The sequence below is a fragment of the Quercus robur genome, chromosome 4 (assembly GCF_932294415.1).
Source record: "Quercus robur chromosome 4, dhQueRobu3.1, whole genome shotgun sequence".
NCBI classification, from domain to species: Eukaryota; Viridiplantae; Streptophyta; class Magnoliopsida; order Fagales; family Fagaceae; genus Quercus; species Quercus robur.
In genome coordinates this window covers 6,926,825-6,949,375 of record NC_065537.1, presented here as the reverse complement: position 1 = coordinate 6,949,375, position 22,551 = coordinate 6,926,825, and the positions used below count along the sequence as shown (strand labels likewise).

Sequence of the window (22,551 nt, the reverse complement as noted above, 5' to 3'; positions counted from 1 at the left end):
AATAAAAAAATATTACCTTATATTAAATTTTTTTCTCAAATTTTTTTTTTTAAATCTACTCCAAACCTTTTTTTTCCTTAAAAAAAATGAAAAATCTAAATTATAAACAAGCTGCACAGATAATTAGATAAACCCCAAAACCCCAAAAACAGTACTAAAATCCACTACTTCACAGTCTTCAGCAAAACACAACACATAGACACACTGCTGCTTTCTTTTAACAAACACTGTCTTCTTCAATCTATCAAGTTCCACCAATCCAAACTAAAGATGGAGCTTACGGTCCCATACAAACCAAACCCACTTTTATTTTCTTCAGCTCCACTCACACCCAACTCTCAAACTCTCATTCTTCTTAAGCTTCCTAAGAACCCCAGGTCCAAAAATTCCCACCACAGACCCAATTTTCGTGTTCTAGCTTCTGCAAACCCAAATGGGTCTGATGGGTTTTCATGGCTGAGGCTGACTCAGTCTGTCCGGCGTGGCTCGGAGCGGTTGTGGTCGAAACTCGGTGAGTCAGTGAAGAAGGAAACTGGGTTTGACTTGGAAGATGCCAATGTGAAGGTGGGTGAGTTTGTGGGGCGAGCAAAGGAAGGGGTCAGCAAAGGTCGGGGTGAGTTGGAACGGTTTAGGACTGAGTTAGTGCCTGAATTTGTGAGTTGGAATCGGTGGGAGCGTTGGAAGGTAATTCTGCACTTTGAGACCCTTTTGTTTTAATTTCTGTTTGGTAGATAAGAAATTGCAGGAAAAGGATAGAAAAGGGACAAGTTTGAGTATTTTCTTCTGAACTGTTGGGGCATTGTATATTAGCTTGTTGTTAGTGTGCACACTAATACAGATAAGGATAGCATATATGAACTTGGTGGAAATGGAAAATTTTGAGCATTGCAGGTAATTATTAAGTACATGCAAGGATGCAACAATAAATGGCACCTAGGAAGAACATACACTTTATGTGGGATGTCATACCCGCTGTGTCCTTGTTATAATTTTTCAGAAATTGCTCGTATCACCATGTCGTACCCATACCAATGTCCATGCTTCCTAGCATGGCACATAGGATGAAAATTTTTCCCTTTTCAAAGAAATTTAGTTAAGTTTGGATATTTTGGGACATATGTCAGCTACCATTTTTCTTTCTTCTTTACCTTTTGTTCCCCCACTTGTTTCTTGAAATTGGAAGGCATGTAATGCAAAGTTTGACAACAGACCTGACACTGCTTCATAAACCTTTCTATAAGCGAATTGGAACAACTCCAAATTGAATTAAAGTTTGTGGTTTCTTCAGTGTTATCTTGTTTTAAAGGTTTAAAAAAAAAATTTCTTTGCACTTGTGTATTCAATGTTCATCCTTGAATCTTGGTCACCTTATGAAGATCCTCAAATGTTTCAAGACGAGGAAAATTTGCCTTTTGAGATTGTAATGGTGGACAGTGCCTGTCCTCGTTTACCTTATGAGAAGTTTTCTCCAATCTGTATATAATTTTTATGAAGTGGATAATGATATGGTTGTTCTCCTTTCTCTAGGATATCAAAACATGGGAGCCTAAACGAATTGGTGCCTTAATTCTCTATATATTTTTTGCAATAGTTTCCTACAAAGGAATATATATGGCAATTCGAGCTCCTATCTTAAATCGCCAAAGAAAGGAGTTAACAGAGGCTTACATGGAGGCATTGATTCCTGAGCCATCTCCTAGCAATATTAGAAAGTAAGTGAATTTTTTACTTTATCCACAGATGCAATCAATTTCTTTGTATTCTAATGACATGACAAGATGCTAATAGCTTGGTGAAGTTATTATTATTTTGTGATTAGACAATAAGAAACAACTCCACTACCTTATCTTGATTACATGAGGATTAGAATTCAAGTTTAAATCTCCTCCTTAGATCTTAGAATACTTTTGCATACATCCTGTTAACTAAGTGAATCCTTCTGATCTTTCATTAATGAAGTTATCTTCACTTAATGAAAAATTTTAAATTTTCTTCCTTTATGAGTTTTCACACAATGGCAATCTCAATCAATATATGGATTTATGACTCAACCCAGGCACCAGCTAAATGACCATAGAGTTTCTAATCAAACCCAACTCGTCCTAGGAAAGCTTAAATACACCTATTACACTGGGTAGTTTGCTTACACCTAATAGATAGATGGCAGATGGCTTGGGATTTGAGAGTAACATTAGATTAAGCAATACAACTCAGGCAAAAGCTATTTCTCTAAAATCTTTGTCCAACAAAAGATAAGAAGAAAATAAAGCCAATCAGCCCAATCCATCAAGGCATATTCAAGTCCTCCCTTGCCCCTCATTCTCCTCCCTCTTGTTTGAGATTAACAACTGCTAATTTTTGGAAAGAGGTGGATCTTTGCCCTATTATAAATGGTAGAATGTGATGGCTCAGATTGCAAATGATGAGAATGAAAAGGAATAAGAACAAAGAAATTTAGGATGTTTGTCACTTGTACTTGTTTAATTTCAGTGCCTCAGATTCTCCTTATAATTTTGCAGGTTTAGGAAGAGTGAATGGAGGAAGACAATGCCGAAGGGCCTGAAAATGAAGAAGTTTATTGAAGGACCTGATGGAACACTTGTTCATGATAGTTCTTATGTTGGAGAGGATGCATGGGATGATGATCTGGAGCGTCCTCAGGACAGTGTAAAGCAAATTATTGACAGTGATGTCAAACTGAATGCAGAAGAAAAGAAGGAACTGAAGGAAGACTTGAGCATTTCGGGTTAGTCAAGTATCCAAGTGCATGTGTGCGTAACATGATGTATACTTTGGGATAAGGTCACATTATATGTTCTCTTTTTTCCTTTTTTTTTCATGCTCAATATTTCTTGATCTACATTCAGTATGTTAGAATAACATTTAAGTGATTGAATTCAACATTCTTATCATCTGAGAAGAACTTCCAAATGAATAGGAAGGAAGCTTAATCGGAATGAATAAGAAATTTTCTTCTATGATCGATTGGTATAAACTTCAAAAACTTCGAATTGGATCAGTTTCTCCTCAACAAATAAGTGCTTGGGCCAATAAAATCCTACATAATGGGGAGATAGTTGGAGAGGTGACAAAACCGTGTACTTTTAATTACAAAACCAATAATCATTGAATTTAACATTTCTATTGTCTTAAACTTTTGGGACAAATGATAGTTTATCTAAGTATAATCTTAGTTTGTTATGATTACAAATTTTGGGTTAGTTAAGTATCTTAGTGCATGTTTGTGCTTAAAATGTTGTGTACTTTGGGATAAGGTCACATTACATATTCTCTCTTTTCTTTCTTGCTCATACATTTTGACTTTTGCATTCGGTATGTTAGAACAATATTTAAGTGATTAGATTCACCATTTGCTATCATTTTAAGCTTTTGGGACTAGTGCTGTATATCTTAGTTTGTTATGACTTATGAGTTTGTTCTGATTGCAAATATTCTTCCTATGTTGATATCCATAAGGATTTGATAAGAAGTTAAAATGCATGAGCTTTTTGATATATTGAGAAAGATCATAGTGAAAAAAGGCCATACCCTGTGTGCAAAGGTTCCACTTCTATGGGTTAGGCAGCCTTACCCCCAAAATTTTCTTTTGGGAGGCTAATTCCAAAACTCAAATGTACGACATGCGGCTTTGGCTGGAAGGCACTTACCATCACATAAAGGTTCAAGCTTTATTGAGAAAGATAATATGGAACAATGATTTTACATACAAAGGGAATAATGTCCACATTTTTTGTGATGCACTTCATATTCTGTTGTTTATTTTAAATTTATTTGTTGCAAAGTAGATAGAGACATTTAAAGGAATCACTTAGTTCCATGACTGTAAAATCCCGTTATGGATGGTAGGATCTTAAGATCCTTCCATCCTAGAATTGTTAAATGCTCTGGATTGCACTAGAATATTTAATTAGTAAGATCAAGATCCAAATCATGGGATTGGTAAGATCGTGATTGTTTGACGTATTTATAGCTAATTGTTTGGACATGTAAGCTAAACTTAAAAAAAATCAGCTATTGAAACAAATTCATCTCTTCTCTAAGATAAATCTTTAGCTCTAATTGACATCTTAGATATTAAAATTTCTTATTAAATCTAATTGTCATCTTCTGTTGTATCAGTTATCAAGACGAGAAACTCTTTTCTCTCCATTTGACATATCAAAAGCACATAAGAGAATGAAGGCAATACAATTGAATGATTAGTTAACTTATATTTAATTGATTCTCTTAAAAATAAAACACATGTAGATACTATTGTTGTAATGTTCTATGGTTAAAAACTTATTTATATTTAATGATATCTACTTTTATCTTTTTAAAATTTATTTCATTTAGTGTAGATTATCATCAATGTGTTATAGTTAAACTTATTTATATTTTAAGATAAATTTAATTAATTACAGATTATCATTCTCATTTTCTACTAAAAGAAGATTTTATTACCTATGTTGATGATTCTTAAAATCTTATGATTCTCGATCCAATCTAAAAGACCCTTCTACCATTCCTTGTAGGATTTTGATTTTAACAACCATTCTTAGTGCTCGAGATACATATATAGACTGACATTGGTGATCTAAATTGAGTGCATAATATAGATGAAGAAGAAGAAAGGGGAAATATAAGACTTTGTGTCAGGCCATTGTTGAACCCAGTTATTTTTTTAGACTTTTAGCTCATCCACCTAGTTCAGTGTTCATTTTCAAACTCCTCTATGCATGAGCAGCCATGATTCTTTTGAAACTTCTCCACAAAATTAGTGGATCTATCATTATTTGTGCATGTCACTCTTAGGCTGCCTTCAAGATAAACTTAACATTGTTATTATTGTAAAATCATTAAAGTTGATTGTTAGTGACTGTTTGGATCTGGCTGAATTGCGCATCTGCGTTTTGTACATCACATTTCCTTTCTTTCTTTTTTTTTTTTTTTTTTTAGCCGCAGTTGTTGACTATTCACTGTTCACGGGATCCACAGACTTCATTTTTCAGCAACTTTTTCATTAAAAATGGGTCTCACGGCACTATTCATACATTTAAAAATTATTTTGCTACAGTGTTTTCAGTTTTTAACAAAAATAAGTTGTATCCAAACGGATCCTTAGTTTCCCTAGGATTGTACCTCTGTATAGTGTTTTGATGTATGGACTGTTTGATTCCTAACAGCCAATTCATTCTCGTGCTTGCTTGGCAGAGGAAAGTAAAGGAACATGGCGTGAAAGACTTAATACATGGAAGGAGATCCTCAAAAAAGAAAAGTTAGCTGAGCAATTAGATTCCATAAATGCCAAATATGTGGTAGAGTTTGACATGAAAGAGGTTGAAAAAAGTCTTCGCAAGGATGTGGTGGAAAAGGTCACGGAAACACAAGGAACCAGAGCACTATGGATATCCAAGAGATGGTGGCGGTATCGTCCTAAACTTTCTTATACTTACTTTCTTCACAAACTCGATTGCTCTGAGGTAAAAGTGTTATTTTCCTTCACTTTTTTCTTTCTCTCTTCTTTGTGGGTTCATTGCTGTCTTGTTGCTGGGTATTGCATGAAATTTCAATTCTTTTTATCCACCAGTTGGTTTAGATGAGATTTTATGATCCATGTACATATGTGCATATTTAACCCCATTCCCCACACACCCCCCCCCCCCCCCCCCCCCCCCCCCCCCCCCCCCCCCCACCCCTTTTTGTCCGCACCCTTGGTAGTCAGATTGTATAGACAATTGATGCAGAATCATATATTGAAATACTATCTGCATTACTGTACAAGCAATGATAATCATGTGGAATTGAGCCTTAGGATCTACACTCATCCTGGTCAAGCTTTTGACTTCAAATGCTAATGATGTAAAATAAAGTCAATTCAAATGTTAATTTGACACCTTTCAAAAACTTCATTCTCTAGTGCAGTTCAAACATTTAATAATGTAAGTAGGTATGCAGTTACTGATCCAGTGGACTCTTTTTGGACAGGTTGCTGCTGTTGTTTTACCGAGGACCTAAAGAGATTGTATGTGACAATGAAAGAAGGTTTCCCATTAGAATATGTTGTAAGTCTACCATCTAATGGTTGCTGCTGTTGTTTTTACTACCAGATCTGAAACATATCATTCCTACTTTTATAATTACTGATCATTATTCTTGATAGGTCGATATTCCACTAGACCCTCATTTGTTTGAGATTATATCCAGTTCTGGAGTTGAAGTAGATCTCCTTCAAAAGCGTCAGATCCATTACTTTCTGAAAGTTGTGATGGCATTACTGCCTGGAATATTGATTCTGTGGTTTATAAGGGAATCTGTGATGCTTCTAAGCATCACTTCTAAGCGTTTCCTATATAAAAAGTATAACCAGCTCTTTGACATGGCTTATGCAGAAAATTTCATACTGGTATATCTATAACTCTGCATTTGTTGTTTCCTTGCTTATCTCTTATAAAAATCCTCGAATTCTCATACTTTTTGTACTCAACCAGCCAGTTGGGGATGTTGGTGACACAAATTCAATGTATAAGGAAGTGGTATTAGGGGGTGATGTTTGGGACCTTCTCGATGAGTTAATGATTTATATGGGAAATCCCATGCAGTATTATGAAAAAGGCGTGAAATTTGTTCGGGTAACTATTTCTAGTATTATAAAGATAGAGACTTCTTTTATTTGATCTGTCCTATAATTTATAGAAGTGTAATAGTATGATAGTTTATGATGACTGTGTTCTCAACAGGGTGTTCTTCTTTCTGGACCTCCTGGAACGGGGAAAACTCTCTTTGCAAGGACATTGGCAAAGGAAAGTGGGTTGCCCTTTGTTTTTGCTTCCGGAGCAGAGTTTACAGATAGTGAAAAAAGTGGTGCAGCAAGGATCAATGAGATGTTTTCTATTGCCAGGAGAAATGTAAGCATTCTCTCATTTATAATTTGCAAAAGCATTATTTTGTGTCATTTATTACTATGAGTAAAATTATATTTCTATCAAAAATCGTCACGCTAGAAGTTGGGGATTTTTCACATTTGAAGTCCTAATGCCTTAAAGCTCTTGCTACTTAATAATAAAAAGTAGCCAATTTTCTTTATTTTGATTAAACTTTAGAGTAATTTTTTAGGAGGACCTCTTGTATGCTTCCTGTATACTTGAGTTACTCCTCTTCTTTTTGACTAAAATTATTCTTGGCTTATAAAAAAGGGTAGATACTCAGATAATTCTGATTCCTTTATTAGTCTAATTTACTGGGCATACAGTCCTAGCATCTTCATGCTTTGAATGAGTTTTAACATTTTTTGGTTTGTTGCAATTGCGTCAAATAGTTGGAATCACCCAAAATCAATAGTCATTTCTCCTGTTCTTCTGTAGTTTGTGGAATTTGTTATATTTTCCTTTTCTATAATTTACCCACTATTTTGTTATTTCGTTAAGAGCTTGCAAACTTGTGATGAGGGCTTGCATCTGCTCACATTAAAGTTTGCAAGTTTGAGAGTCTTAAAATGCTTGCTGCCTGAGCTTTTGGACTTAGATTTGAGAGAAGGGATGCAATCTTTGTCACCGGCAGATAGTGCAAGAAGAGTTGAGATAAAGGCCGATATTGAATATTTAGCTTCTTTGGAGAAGATTTCTTGGAGGCAGAAATTGAAGGCTTTGTACTTAAAAGAAGGTGACAATAATACTGGGTTTTTTCATAGGCTTGCTAATTCTCATAGATGTACAAATGCTATGAGAGTTGTGGAGGTTGAGGGCATTTTGTATGAGGATGAATCTGCCATTCAGGATCAAGTGGTGGGTTTTTATAAGTCTTTGTACCAGGAGACCGAATCTTGGAGGCCCACTATTGGGCTGTCCATGGGTCGGGCGGGTCGGGTTTGTGCCCAACCCGCAACCGACCCGCCGGAGATCGGGTTGGGATGTGCCGGACCCGCAACTGACCCGTATTAGGGTCGGGTTTTACGGGTCGGTTTCCCGTCGGGTGAGCGGCGGTTTCGGGTGAGGCCGAAACCCGCCGGAGAGGACGAAAAATGTAGAAAATCGGCGAGATCTCTCCCGATCCGTCCAAGATCCAGTGCGATCTAGCCGGATTTGGCAGAGATCTCGCCAAATCCGATGGCTTTTCCCCCAAATCGTGCTGAGAATCGCCGGATCTGGTGTTTTAGTCGCCGAAATCTGCCAAATCGTGCTGGAAAACTCGCCGGAAAGCTTGAAATCGCAGCTCGTCGTTCTCTCTTCGGGCGGGTCGGGTTGAACGGGTTTTGAAGGAAGGGAACCGAAACCGAACCGCCGGCGTCGGGTTTTGAAGCTTGGGACCCGCGTCCGACCACCAGAGCTGTCGGATCGGGTTGTAGCGGGTCGGGTACGGGCGGGTTGGGCGGGTTGGACGGGTCAGCGGGTTAGATGGACAGCCCTACCCACTATTGATGGTTTAGAGTTTGCAAATTTGGATGAAACCGATAGGCTTACTTTAGAAAGGGAGTTTAAGAAGGAGGAGATCATTGCAGCCCTACGTGAGGCTAAGGGTGATAAGGCCCCCGGTCCAGATGGCTTTACTATGGCTTTCTTTCAAAAATGCTGATGTGTTCTTGAGAAGGAGATTTTGGCTTTTTTTGCAGACTTCCACAAAGAATGTATCTTTGAAATATCTCTCAATGCCACCTTTTTGTGTTTGATACCCAAGAAGCTTAGTGCAATCAATATTAGAGATTTTTGCCCTATTAGCCTTGTGGGTAGTTTGTACAAGCTACTTTCAAAGGTCTTGGCACATAGACTACGTTGTGCGTTGGATAAACTTATTTCTAACTCCTAGAATTCTTTTGTTGGGGGAAGACAGATTCTTGACTCTGTTCTAATCGCAAATGAATGCTTGGACAGTAGATTGAAGAGTGGTATTCCGGGTGTGATTATTAAATTGGATATTGAGAAGGCTTATGATCATGTAAGTTGGAGTGCCTTATTTTACCTTATGGAGAGGATGGATTTTGGTGAGAAGTGGGGGAGATGGATGAAGATGTGTATTTCTATTGCCCGTTTTTCAGTGCTTGTTAATGGGTCTCCAGCTGACTTCTTTGGCAACTCTCGTGGTCTTCGCCAAGGGGATCCTTTATCTCCACTCTTATTCTTATTGGTAATGGAGATATTGAGTAGGTTGTTGAAAAGGACAGAAGATGGAGGCTTTCTCAGTGGATTCCAAGCAAGCCCCAATACAAGTGGAGGTTTGCATATCTCTCACCTTTTGTTTGCTGATGATACTATTCTCTTTTGTGATGCTTCCGAAGAACAATTATTACATATTCGTATGGTTCTAATTTTCTTTGAAGCTATCACAAGATTGAAAGTAAATGTTGGTAAGAGTGAGATTGTGCCGGTTGGTGAGGTTGGGAATTTGGATGCCCTAGCTCGTATTTTATGTTGTAAGGTAGGTTGTTTACCAATGTCTTATTTGGGTATGCCTTTGGGGGCACATTATAAGGATTCCTCAATATGGAACCCTATCATTGAACGGATGGAAAAAAGGCTCGCAGGTTGGAAGCAATTATATTTGTCAAAAGGGGGTAGACTTACTTTATTGAAGAGTACCTTATCAAGTCTCCCTACTTATTATTTATCTTTGTTCATTATTCCACAACATGTGGCGGACAGATTAGAGATGATTCAGAGGAATTTCCTTTGGGGGAGATCTAATGATGTTTTTAAATTCTCACTTGTTGCTTGGGAGAAAGTTGTATGGCCAGTGAAGGCAGGTGGCTTGGGGATCCGGAAGATTGGGCTGTTTAATTAAGCTTTGCTTGGAAAGTGGCTATGGCAATTTGGGAATGAGGTCACATGTTTATGGAGACAAGTTATAGCTTCCAAGTATGGGGAGGCTAGTGGGGGATGGTGTACTAGAGTTGTTAGAGGGACGCATGGATGTGGTATGTGGAAGAACATTAGGAAAGGGGCTGAGAGCTTCTTTGGTCATGTGTTGTGTGCAGCGGGTGAGAGTTTTTGTATCAGATTCTGGTATGACCCTTGGAGTAGCCCTACTGCCTTGAGGGATTTATATCCGGCAATGTTTGCTATTGCTGTGGATAAGGCAGCTATGATTTCTGATATGGTTGAGTGTGCATTGGATGGGAGTAGTAGAAGCTGGAACTTACGCTTCCGTCGTGCTTTTCAAGATTGGGAGACAGGGATCTTTTATGATTTTCTTGCGCATATCGCATCCAAGCTACCCAGAGGGAGTGATGATACCATGATATGGCAATTGAATCGTAGTGGTGTTTTTGATGTGCACTCTTTCTATTTTTCATTGCTAGCAACCCTGTTGGTGTCTTTTCCTTGGAAGAGCATTTGGTGTATTCAGGTACCTAAAAGGGTGGCTTTCTTCTTATGGACAGCTGCTAGGGGTGGGATTCTTACTATAGACAACCTTGTTAAGAAGAATTTACCTCTTGTTAATTGGTGCTGCCTTTGTCGATGTGAAGAGGAAACTGTGGATCACTTATTGATCCATTGTAAGTATGCTCATACCTTGTGGAGTGAAGTCCTTCGTTTGTTTGGGGTTCAATGGGTGATGCTGAAGAATGTTGTTTCTCTTCTCTCTGCATGGTGGAATTGGTTGGGGAGTCACACTTCAAATGTGTGGAATATGGTTCTAGCGTGTCTTATGTGATTAATTTGGAAGGAGTGCAATGTCCGAACTTTTGAGGAAACTGAGAGACTTGTAGACTATGTGAAGTCCTTGCTACTTAGGACTTTGTTTGAGTGGTCCCGTATTTGGGGGTTTACGCATTGTCATTCTTTGTTTGAATTCCTTAATTTTGTTAGTTTTTCTTTTTGATTGGTTTGTATTCTTTTCTGTGCAGTGAGTTTACTATTGTAAATTCATTGTACTTTTATTATCAATAAAGTTTGTTATTACCTATCAAAAAAAAATAATTAGTTTCTGTTTATGAAGACATGAATACCCCTGGCACAATCATAACTATCTTCTATTAGCATGGGATAGTGTTCAAATATTGTAATTTTACACTGTAGCTGCGCTAGAGCACTTAGTCCCATGGGGTGCTCGTTTATGGACTTAGGGTGATTTCTCTACTGGTAATGAGATAGGGTCAGCTAACTTGGAAGCGGACTTGTAAGCCAAAATGAGTGTTACTTCTGAGCATCAATTAGAAAATGCTTCAATGGCTTAAAGCTTTGTATCTTTTTATTGTCTTTATTCTCCTTTTCCATTTCTTCTCTTCAACTTTGAAGGATGCCTCATCCTTCTCTTTGCATTCTTTTTGTTCCTTTATTTCATGTTTCTTTCTTCTAATTTTGTTTTGTCTTTTATATTCCACTTCACTACTGTTAATTTTGTTTTGTTTTTTATATTCCACTTCACTCTGTACAGGCTCCTTCATTCATATTTGTTGATGAAATTGATGCTATTGCTGGAAGGCATGCAAGAAAGGATCCTCGAAGAAGGGCAACGTTTGAGGCTCTGATTGGACAGCTTGATGGGGAGTAAGTGTATTAATTTAGCCTGTTTGCAGTCTTCTCTTTTCCTGAAAAATACTTCTGAAGGCTATTCAGAAACTTATATTATGACGGGTTTTCGTGGTAACTTTTGTCAGATGGATCTTTAGACGGATCACTAGGGAAGGTTGTGCTTGCTCTTTCTATGCAGCCAGTATATTGTGCTAATACAATTTCTAGCCCTTCTTGAAGCCTATAAAGGAGGCTTCCAGCATGGGTTTGGCCTCAGTGATGGTTGCAGTTGACTCTGCTATTATAGCAGGTCTAGAAGTTTTCTTTAAGGGTGTGTGCTTATCTATATCCATTGGGTGGGAGTTTAGGTGGCTAGGTCAGCTAATGAAAATTCAAATTTTCATGAGTAAGAGAGGAGATGCCATTTAACATTCAAGAGGTCTTTTTTTTTTTTTTGGGGGTGGGTGGTGGTGGTCATTTTTTGAATGGGGTCTATTTGTTCTGAGTACCGTTGTGTAACACCTCTTTTGCATTTGGAACGTAGCTTTCTTGTCTTGTCTTGAAGAATGTGGAGTTCTTCCTTGCATTTCTTCTTCTTTTAAGGATTCATTGTCTTTTTTTTTTACTAAAGACATGCCAACACTGTAGTTTGGATAATCCTTGTATGTCAAGTGACCTTGACAATCCATGACATTTGTTATCGGTTTGTTATTGTGGGAGGTAAAGACTCCGGTTTGTGAAAGATAGGTGCTGGCACTTGCTAAGTCTCATAGGTTGTGGGTTATCTAAAGATTCGATGGCTAGGGTTTTTTTTTTTTTTTTTTTTTAAGGTAATGGCTAGTTTATGTTGATATAAGTATATAACAATTACTAAGCCTAAAGCACGTTGGGACCATTAGTTTCTCATATAGTGGAATTAATTATAACCTGCTCTTTTTGCCTTTATTCGTTGGCTTTGTGGAAGTCAGTTAATTGTTCTTAATTCTGTATTTTACCTTTTTTGTGTTGTTTACCTTGTATTTTAATCTATGCTACCCTTTTAGGTTTTCTTTTTTCCCTGTAAAATTAATTTTCACATTTAGCTCTTTATCATGTCTAGGAAGGAAAGAACTGGCGTTGATCGGTTCTCACTTAGACAAGCTGTGATTTTCATCTGTGCTACCAATAGGCCAGATGAATTGGACCTTGAGTTTGTTCGGCCTGGACGTATTGACCGTCGTTTGTATATTGGTCTGCCTGATGCAAAGCAACGAGTGCAAATTTTTGGTGTTCACAGCGCAGGAAAGCAACTTGCAGAAGATGTGGACTTTGCAAAAGTAAGTGTTTGGTGTTTCTTGGTTATAAGTTAACACATTTAACAAGGAGCATATTACTGTCCCACCCCCCCCGGGAAAAAAAAAAACCCGACCGACATTACCTAACTGGCCATTTTGTCATGTTCTTTATTGGCTTGATCAATTTGTGGTAATTTTACAAGCTGATACAAATTTTTCTTCTTTTTTTCCTTACTAGATTCTTGGTAAGCCAGATTTAAACAGTAATATAATTCAATGTAGACCGCAGGGCTAGGGCTAAGATTTTAAAGGAAAAGGAGACCAAATAGAAGAATCTTAGCAGTTGTCTGCACCTCAGTGCAGTGAAGTGGACTCTGCTCTCACATGAAAAATGTTAACTTGCAACTATGGCTTGTTTGAGTAAATGCAATTACTTACTGTATGTGCAGTTATTTTTTATTTTTATTTTTTTATGGTTTAAAAAATGCCTGTTGACAACACAATGGGTTAGAGAAAGATACTTCCCAAGCACTAGGATTGCACCCTTCTATTGTGTCTTTCTTTTTAATGAGTTACTCATAAAAGAAAGGAGTCTGAGAAAGAACATGAAGTAGCATAAACAAAACTCTGCTGATTCTATTGGTATTTTGTCACTGTGGGTTAGTGAGCACTGAGCTCAGTAAGCATAAGATACTTATGCATGGTATTGAATCCTAGGTTGCACCGACACGCCATTTTTGGCAAAGTACCGGTGTCTGACATGTGTCGGACACTGATACCGGTAAGACTTGCTAGACTCCAGTGTCCGAGTGGTGTCTTTTTTTTTCTTTTTTCTTTTTTCTTTTTTTCACTTCTCCAACACGGCGCCGACGCGGCTCCGACACAGCATGTTTGATTAAATACCACAACTATAACAGAATACCACATGGCTTTGACCATCACTGTGAGTTCGTGGTTGTCTGCTCCATTCCAGGCTCTGGCTCCGGCTCCAGTCCAAGCTAGCAACCACTGCCACTAGTACATGTCTGTTTCTTTCAGTGTTTAGTCTTTAATGCTACAGACTAAACAATTAGTTTCTGGCTTTTTATTCTTCTTTTGTACTACCGCGTGCTGTACAGCTGTACTGCACTAATCTTAATCTAACTTTGTCTTTGCTGAGTTTAAAAAAAATTGAGGCTGTCAATTTTTTTTTTTTAATTTTTATTTGATGGACTGTGGGCCTGTGTCTGTCAGTCCATGAGGTAAGAAAATGGGCCCAAAAGCAAAATGTTAATGGCCCCGTATTTTTTGTTTGCGTGGACCGAAGGGTCAGGGATATCATTTTTGAAGAATCCATACATGTTTACAATTTTAAACACATTCATAAAAAAAATAAAAAAAAATAAAAAAATGAAAAATAAAACTTTTGGTTTGTACTCTAAACATTTTATGTGCATTATTGTACTACTTTGGGTGTTAGTTTACTTATTTGTAGTTCTTACATAATTTAAATTCTAGACATAAACGTATTTTATGTCTAAAAATATTTAAAAATATGCCTAAATATAAAATTTAATTAATTGCCGTACCCACGCCGTGTCGTACCCTTATTTTTCAAAAATTGTCGTACTCCTGTATCCGTACCCGTGTCTATGTCGGTGCAACTTTGATTAAATCAGCTCAATTGCCCTGTGCATAGAAACTCCATATGACTATTTTGGGGTGCACTGGTGGTTCTCAAATGTTAATGTCATTAGCAAGTGCTTCAAATAATGATTTTTTTGGCAGTTTTTATTGGGAAGCTATGCATGTGGTGGGTTTTGAACCAATAAGCTCACCCTCCACCCTATAATTTTAAAGGGGTGAGGTGCCATTTAAGTTACAGCTCAATAGAAAAATCAGCTTTTGTATATTAATGTTGGCAAAAATGAGATCCTATACCAGTGATCAGGTTAGAAGTCAATACCTTTCATCAACATATAAGCTAGTTTCTTTGCTAGCAAAGCTGCTGTCATATTCACCACTTGATTCTTACAAAAGCTACTTCATGTTCTTTCTTTGGCCATTCTGTCTTCCTATTTTGCTATGTCCCCTAAATCATCGGATAGTTACAAATCAGTATTGAATTCCTTCTAAATATCACCATCTTCCTCAGGGGAGATTGTATCACCTTTTCAATCTAGCGAGGAGCTGGGGAGATTGTATCATTGTAGTGCTTTGAATTGTTGGGCCACCACTACCTATACCAGAATTTTGTGATGTTATCTATTTGATTCAGGTTGCTTCGTATTACAAAAATTTGGATTATAAAACAATCTAGGCTAACAGATTAAGCATAGAGGTTGTATACTCAAGAGAAGAATTAAGAGTACAATGTATTCAAAACATGATGCAAATTAGGCAGTCAGGACTCATCTAGCATCAGCCAAGAAAACAAAGTGCTGATAACTGCAGCCTTTGGCCTTTCAATAGAAATCTCATGTCCCTCAAATGTTCCCCAATTTCTTTCCTTCCCAATTGTCCACACTAGGCACAATGAAATCACATTCCAAAACCTATTTCAAAATGAATTTGGTTTCCTCCTGCAACACTGAAGCATAGTATGTACCAAATTACCAATGTCATCATTACCCAACTCACCCCGAACACCACAAATACCAAAGTCAATAATCAACATGAATTTGTTTATAGATATAGGGGAAACGAGTTGTAATTGAAATATAGGGTCAAGATTGAGTTATACGTTGTGTAACACTTTATCAACATTACACCACTTGATAATGTTTTTTGTATTAATATTTTGAAAATCCTATTGTTAGATTATATGCTCTCTTTGTTTTTAACATGAATGTTGAATTTTGTAATAATTAAATTTTAAGTTGGTAGGAAAGTGTGAATTAATTACTGAGATCATTGTTCAAAATTCCCAGCTTTCTTTCCTTTTATATTGTTCCCAATCCATTTTGTTGGTCCTCTTTTCCTTTTTGGGTTGTCCCAAAATATAGTCATCTTTGAATAGTCAATGAACACAATAATGACAATCTTCCTTACTTTATTTAGAAAGTCAATACCCATATTAAATTAAAGTTTAAATTAGCTAGGGTAGTTTTGAAAACTTGTAACTTTTTATTTAAAAGACAAAGCATTAAACAATGTTCGCTTAAAAAGTTGGATTGTCTAAATCTGACCAACAAAATGGGATGAAATGTTTTTATGTTTGCTATTTCCTTAAATAGCAACGTGGGTAGTCCTAGTTGATGCTAAATTGCCAAAAATAGTGGTTATCATGGTTTTTTCCACTTCTTACTCTCTCCTGTTTCTTCCTCATTTTCTCTCTAGTTTTCATTTTGTTGATTCTCAAGCTGGTTTAGAGAGAATTGGGCTTTCAGTAGGCCCTATGTCTGTAATTGGCCTTCAGATTTAACTTGGAACAAAGGCCTATCTGTTCTTAAAAGCTTTATCTTTTAGAATTGCATGGATTGTGAATTCAAATACTTAAGAGTTAGAGGTTACATTATTATTCTCTAAAAAAGGGTAAAGAGTCTGTAATGGGATTATTAAGGAATTGGATGCACATGAATCAAGATTATGGTGGATGTTTAATAAATTAATGGTGACAAAAGGAATATAGGGAGCTGTGTAGGTATATTTCCCAAAAGGTAAAAAATTTATAGAAAATTGCTGTTATCCACTCGACATCTTTAGTGGAGTTCAATATTATGACTGCATTAATATTCACCTATGGAGTAAAGGAGCCATTGTTTCAACGTTGTGTCATCATTTTGAAAAACAGTGTTTTATTCTAACACAGGAAAACATATCAAGATTTGATTGTGCAGCTTTATCAGCGTGCAGTTTCTTTTGAATATAGCTTATTGATATCATTGTTTTAAGTGTTTTTATTGATTGGGTTTTTCTTGTCATTATCGTCTTCAAAGCACCAAAAGTTTAGGCTAAGGATTGGTTGTTGTTATATCACCTTCAAAGCACCTCAATATTGGACCATTGGCCAATATACTTGTGGTAATGATCGTTCCCCAGAAAACCTAGATAGTTTTGTTTTTTGATGTTTTCCATGATTTTTATCCACTCTTTTTCTTTTTCTTTTTCTTTTTCTTTTTTTTTGGGGGGGGGGGGGGTGTGGAGGGTGGGGATTTTTGTTGTTTTGTTTGATGGTAGTCTCATTCAGGTTTTTTTGTGAGGTAGTATTTTGTAAATATGTAGGTGATCCCAGATGTCTAAAATGAACTGATTGCTCAGTCTCTTACATGCGATGCTCATTTATGTAGTTCTCATTGTATGTAAAGATTTAATTTAGTTTTTGGATTTATATAATCACTTTTTTTTTCCTCTCTACAGCTTGTCTTCCGTACTGTTGGTTTCTCTGGGGCAGATATACGAAATCTTGTCAATGAAGCAGCAATAATGTCGGTAAGTTAAACTGTTGAACTTCATATTATTAATTGCAATAGGTTTTCTCTTATACCACTATGTCATGGGAAGTCTTTTAGTAGACTTCATGTTTCTTTGACTTTGCAATTCAAAGAGCAGAAATTATTTTAGAGTTATGTCATCACAAAAGATGAAAATATCTTATGCATGCAATAGATCAAATAGCTTTGATTATGGTATGAATACATGTGTATAATCTAATGTTTCCCCCTTAAAATTTAATTGGTTGGGGCTTACTCTAAGTGGACTTTACCTGCTCATATCCTCCTAATTAGTTCAATTTTAACATTCAAGCTATTACCTTGATTTGTGTGCACACACATGTAAATACATTTTCATCATATGTGCTGATGCTCTGACATTTTCATTCTCAATCTGGTGTCACAATCTCAACCCTTTAGACACCAATAGCTTCTTGGCTTAGTGGCACTTCTGGTTCTCTCGATGGAGAGAGTCCCTCAACTTACTGTAGCAAAAAAAGAAGAAGACACCATTGCTGTAGAGTATGTTTGGCGAACATCTTATCATCTTGAAAGGTTCATTGTTGGTGGGAATTTGATACATGACTCTCTAAAAAGTGTTGTTTCTCATGCTTATGATTTTTGTGACTATCTGGGTCTTTTAGATTGAACTGTAACTTTGGAGCATCCTTTAATAATCTTTCATGCATTTAGTAACAATCATGAGTTGAATGGTAGGCTACCTTCTATTTTGGTTAAACAAATTTCATTGTTTGTTGCAGGTGAGGAAAGGACACTCCAAGATCTCTCAGGAAGACATTGTTGATGTGCTAGATAAACAATTACTTGAGGGTATGGGTGTACTTCTTACGGAGGAGGAGCAGCAGAAATCCGAAGAAAGTGTAAGTCTGTTAGCATTGGGTTTGTTTTTTATTTTGTATGTGCTCTTATCAATGTCATGTTGTACTTTTTTGATCATGGGACTTGCATAATTTTTAATAGGTGTCTTTCGAGAAGAAAAGACTGCTGGCTGTACATGAGGCTGGTCACATAGTATTGGCCCATTTGTTTCCTCGATTTGATTGGCATGCATTTTCTCAGCTCCTGCCTGGTGGCAAGGTAAGATTTCTGGCTACAGAAATGGACTTTAGTCGTGCCTTGAGATTAGGTTGGAGGATTTGCCTTCTGATAGGGTTTCATTAACATGAGCAGGAAACTGCAATCTCTGTGTTCTATCCCCGAGAAGATATGGTAGACCAAGGTTATACAACCTTTGGCTACATGCAGATGCAAATGGTGGTGGCTCATGGTGGACGTTGTGCGGAACGTGTTGTGTTTGGGGATGACGTAACCGATGGAGGAAGGGATGATCTAGAGAAAATAACAAAGGTAACCATTGTTACTTGTGTGTAACTTAGGAGAATCAATCCTGAGTAACTGTATTACCACGGCCATGTCAATCTGTCATGATTTTTGGGTGATAGCTCGTTTAGCAACATACTTCTTGCTCCTTTCTTTGCTCTTTTATTTTATTTTAATGCCGGATTTGGGCTGAAAGATGAACTATATGGATTAGGAACCAAAGGGATGGAGGATTTCTAGCTAGTTAAATTGCAAGTCTTAGAATGGAGCGGCTAGTACAAGAACTATAAATGGCTTAAAGATTTTTCTGTCAGTATATATTATCACCGTACCTTTTCATACATTTTCATGTCCATTAAATTTCTAACAATTTCAAATTACCTTGGTCCTTCCTACCATCTACAAAAAAAGAAGTTATGATTCTACTTTTAAATGTTTCATTTGTTGAATCATACTTTTGAGTGAAGCCTATGTTTTCATGTATTAGAAAAATGCATCATGACTAATAAGTCTCAAGTTGGCCATTAACTGGACTCAAGACCAAGAGTGTCAAAAGATGCAGCGGGAAAGGTGACCCAAGTATTTGTCATATCTAGGGTCATACTATATTAACATTCTCTTTGTACTGGAAACTCCTTTATCAGTCAACTCTATCTATGATACTTTACTCATGTAAAAGTTATTTTTTGTACATCTGTAGGCCTGGTTGCTGCATAAACGCTGCAAAGTGGTCTCACCTTGATGATTGATACATCCCACTTTCTAGTTTCTTAGACATTTTCTTCTTTATAGATGAAGTGTTGACAATAGAAAAAAAAAGGCCATAAGATTATCCTCTTTGCAAACAATTAACAAAACTAGGTGCAATGAGCATTTTGTGATATGTAGATAATCGTTAATCTCCTCACATGCAACTTTTCTTTGCAATAGCTTTTAGCTAAATTTGTCTCAAATATTGGTTTTTAGTTATTTTTTAATTATCATCGAGTAATAATGAATAAAAATTTTGGTTTCAATCTCCTAATCCCTTCTCTAACTCAAGTTGTTTTTCAGATTGCTCGAGAGATGGTAATAAGTCCTCAAAATTCTAGATTGGGGCTTACTGCTTTAACAAAAAGAGTTGGATTGATGGATCGGCCAGATAGTCCAGATGCCGAGTTGATAAGATACAGGGTATGTACTTCATTCTCCAAAGTTGCAAATGAAATAGCTTATGGTTGCATACCATCTCATATAATTTTTGACAATGCTTTTCATCAGTTAATTTTCTTCTTATTCTTTTTTTTTTTGTGATATCAGTGGGATGACCCTCAAGTGATTCCAGCCAATATGACTCTTGAAGTTTCTGAACTATTTAGTAGAGAGTTAACAAGGGTAATTGTGCTTGTTTCCTTTTGCATCATTGTTTTGAGCTTCATACAATGAAATTGGCAGGTGGCAGTGCATTGATGCAAGTTCACTGTTTTGCTTAACCTCCTTCTCTATGTAACTCTGAGGGCTGCCAATTATACATTGATTCCCACACGTGCTAATGCATATTTTGATGTCAAAAGAATTAAAGAAAAAGTGTGAATTCCTTGTGCAGAAGTAATTCTATAGAAAAATGACAACTTTGTCTAGATCTCAAATGCTTTTGCATTCTTGGTTTGATTACTAGTTTAAAAATACAACCATAAAGCTTAGTAGTAATTTAGTGCAGGATGACATTAGGAAAAACCAGCCTCTGTATTGCTATCTGAGAGCTGACTTTTTGGAAAGAAAACAAAACAGTAAATAATCTGATTTTTGAAGCAATGCATGTGAAATGCTTATTCATTTCTTATTTCTATGTGATCCTTTTACCCTTATATTTTCTCATAAATTTATTTAGTGGATTTGATGATGGTTGCAGTACATTGAAGAAACAGAAGAACTTGCTATGCGTGGCTTGAGGGATAACATTCACATTCTGGACCTGATCACAAATGAACTACTGGAAAAGTCGAGGATAACTGGATTGGTATCCTAACAAATACCCTTAAATATTTCACTGTGACTGCAATGTGATCTAAGAACAAATTTTGGGGCTTTGGATAGTATAATGGAGTAGACCTCCTTCCCTTTCAGTTTTTTTTTAATCACTTAACCTATCAGACTATTACTACGCAAAATGATTACTTGAGGATAAAAGAATGTTATGTCTAAATATACCAGTTGAAAACAGTATGTTAGAGTGCAGGGTTCTTTTCTATGAAATGACAAAAGCCACGAAAGTATGAAAAAGGGCGGGGAGAAGATATTCAAATTCATAATGGTTCGAAAATATGGCAGGGTTGAATCTTACATTGAAGTACATCTATTGAATTTGGTTCAAAATTTTATTTATTAGTAGAATCCCAGACAACATGGCATCTTTTGAAGCCTAATAGCATATTTATGTCAATGATAGATAAAGACAAGCTCCTGCATTCTCACCTTTTCCAATTGCTTTTCATTACCTTCCCTCCTAATTGAAACCTCATGAATGAACTTGATATTATTTCTTGCAACTAATTAAACATCTTGTATACTTTTCCCAATAAAATAACCATTTTGTGTTGTTTCTTTCTCTAGGAAGTTGAAGAGAAATTGAAGACCCTATCTCCAGTAATGTTTGAGGACTTTGTAAAGCCATTCCAGATAAACTTGGAACAGGTACTTTTCTTTTTATTCTGGCAACAGACATGATAACAGAAGTTGCTTATACTGATTACTTGACATGCTGATCCTCCCCATGCTGATCAGTTATTATCTGGACATCGTTAATAGAAAATGTCTCTGTTGCTTATACTCATTCAAGTTGCTTGATGCATAATTTAAATTGATTGGCAAGGTGAAGATTATTTAAGAGTTATACAGAAGATCAATATGCATCTTACTCTTTAAAGGTTGAATTGGATGTTGGAGTCTGTTTTATTTTCCTTCACATTCCAATTTTTACCAATTCCTCAACAAAGTGATGATTCCTCAATGTCTTTGTTCCAGACCATTGCTTTCTTCTTTTTCCCCAACACATACACATTCAGAATCTCATTTATATTGAAGTCAGTTTTGAATGCTTAGCAATATACTATTTCATTGTATAAATTTTTAGGAGGGACCATTGCCACACAAAGATCGGTTGCGATATCAACCATTGGACATATATCCTGCACCACTCCACAGATGTTGAAATACTTCTAGTCCATCATAATTACAGTTCCTTGCATGTAAAAATGATGGTCTTTTGGAAAGATATTAGTTGCTCCCTTGTGAAAGCCAAGCCACCTGGGATGTGCACAGCTGCATGCATTGGAGTATTTTGTTGAATTGACTGAAGGCCAATAATGGGCAAGTGTCAAATCTGCCAGTGGATTACCCAGGTGTAATCAATCAACTGAGGATGCTAACTGCTGCATTCAAATCGAATTCACTGAAGTTTGGATGTCTGTCAGCTGGTGAGCCGTGAATAGAGCTAGCAACTGTTGACAGAAGCCTCATATCATGCATGGTTTTGTAGTTTGAGAGAAAGTTCCTTGTTTTGTATCTGATTATATTTTAAAAAGAAATACTATATTTATATTGGGAGATTGTAAATTGGCTGGGAATCAGCCTTTCCAAAACAAATTAAGGGTAAGATTGCCTACCATAAAGTGGGAGGTTTGTGTATTTGATACAACCTTTTTTTGGGGGGGTGGGGGGTTTAAATTATAGGGAGTTTTTCAAATCCGCCTTTTGTTTTGTATTTGTAAACTCCTTCCATATATTTATAAAGGGAAAATTTATTTTCTTCAGTTTCATAAGCACTCATTTTGTAGTTCTTAGTTGGATATTCATGTTTGATATCCATTTTCTAAGCTTTAGTTCCATATGCAAAAATCATATAATTGCTCAAATTCTGCAGATAATATGATATGTCAGTTAAAGAGTCCTTTCTGAATCAAAATTAGGTCTTTCTCCCATAAGATGCAAATCCAATAGCTTTCCCAAACCCATCAATGGACCAACTGGAAAAATGTATGTTCCCTTTGAAACTATGGTGACCTTATTACCCATATAATCACAATTGAGCAATACCGT

General features: G+C 36.6%; 1 protein-coding gene across 1 annotated transcript; it reads left to right on the top strand.

The window, feature by feature from the left end:
• Positions 1 to 152: 152 nt before the first annotated feature.
• On the top strand, positions 153 to 22,265 carry LOC126720469 (ATP-dependent zinc metalloprotease FTSH 12, chloroplastic). The gene is given in 20 exon segments (XM_050422970.1): positions 153 to 684; positions 1,528 to 1,712; positions 2,520 to 2,746; positions 5,215 to 5,483; positions 5,989 to 5,998; positions 6,001 to 6,065; positions 6,164 to 6,406; positions 6,492 to 6,632; positions 6,741 to 6,908; positions 11,371 to 11,483; positions 12,547 to 12,763; positions 17,060 to 17,131; positions 17,895 to 18,014; positions 18,115 to 18,231; positions 18,325 to 18,501; positions 19,528 to 19,647; positions 19,774 to 19,848; positions 20,366 to 20,473; positions 21,067 to 21,147; positions 21,587 to 22,265. Coding segments are annotated over 20 exon segments (3,000 nt in total). The 5' UTR covers positions 153 to 270; the 3' UTR covers positions 21,665 to 22,265.
• Positions 22,266 to 22,551: the final 286 nt, after the last annotated feature.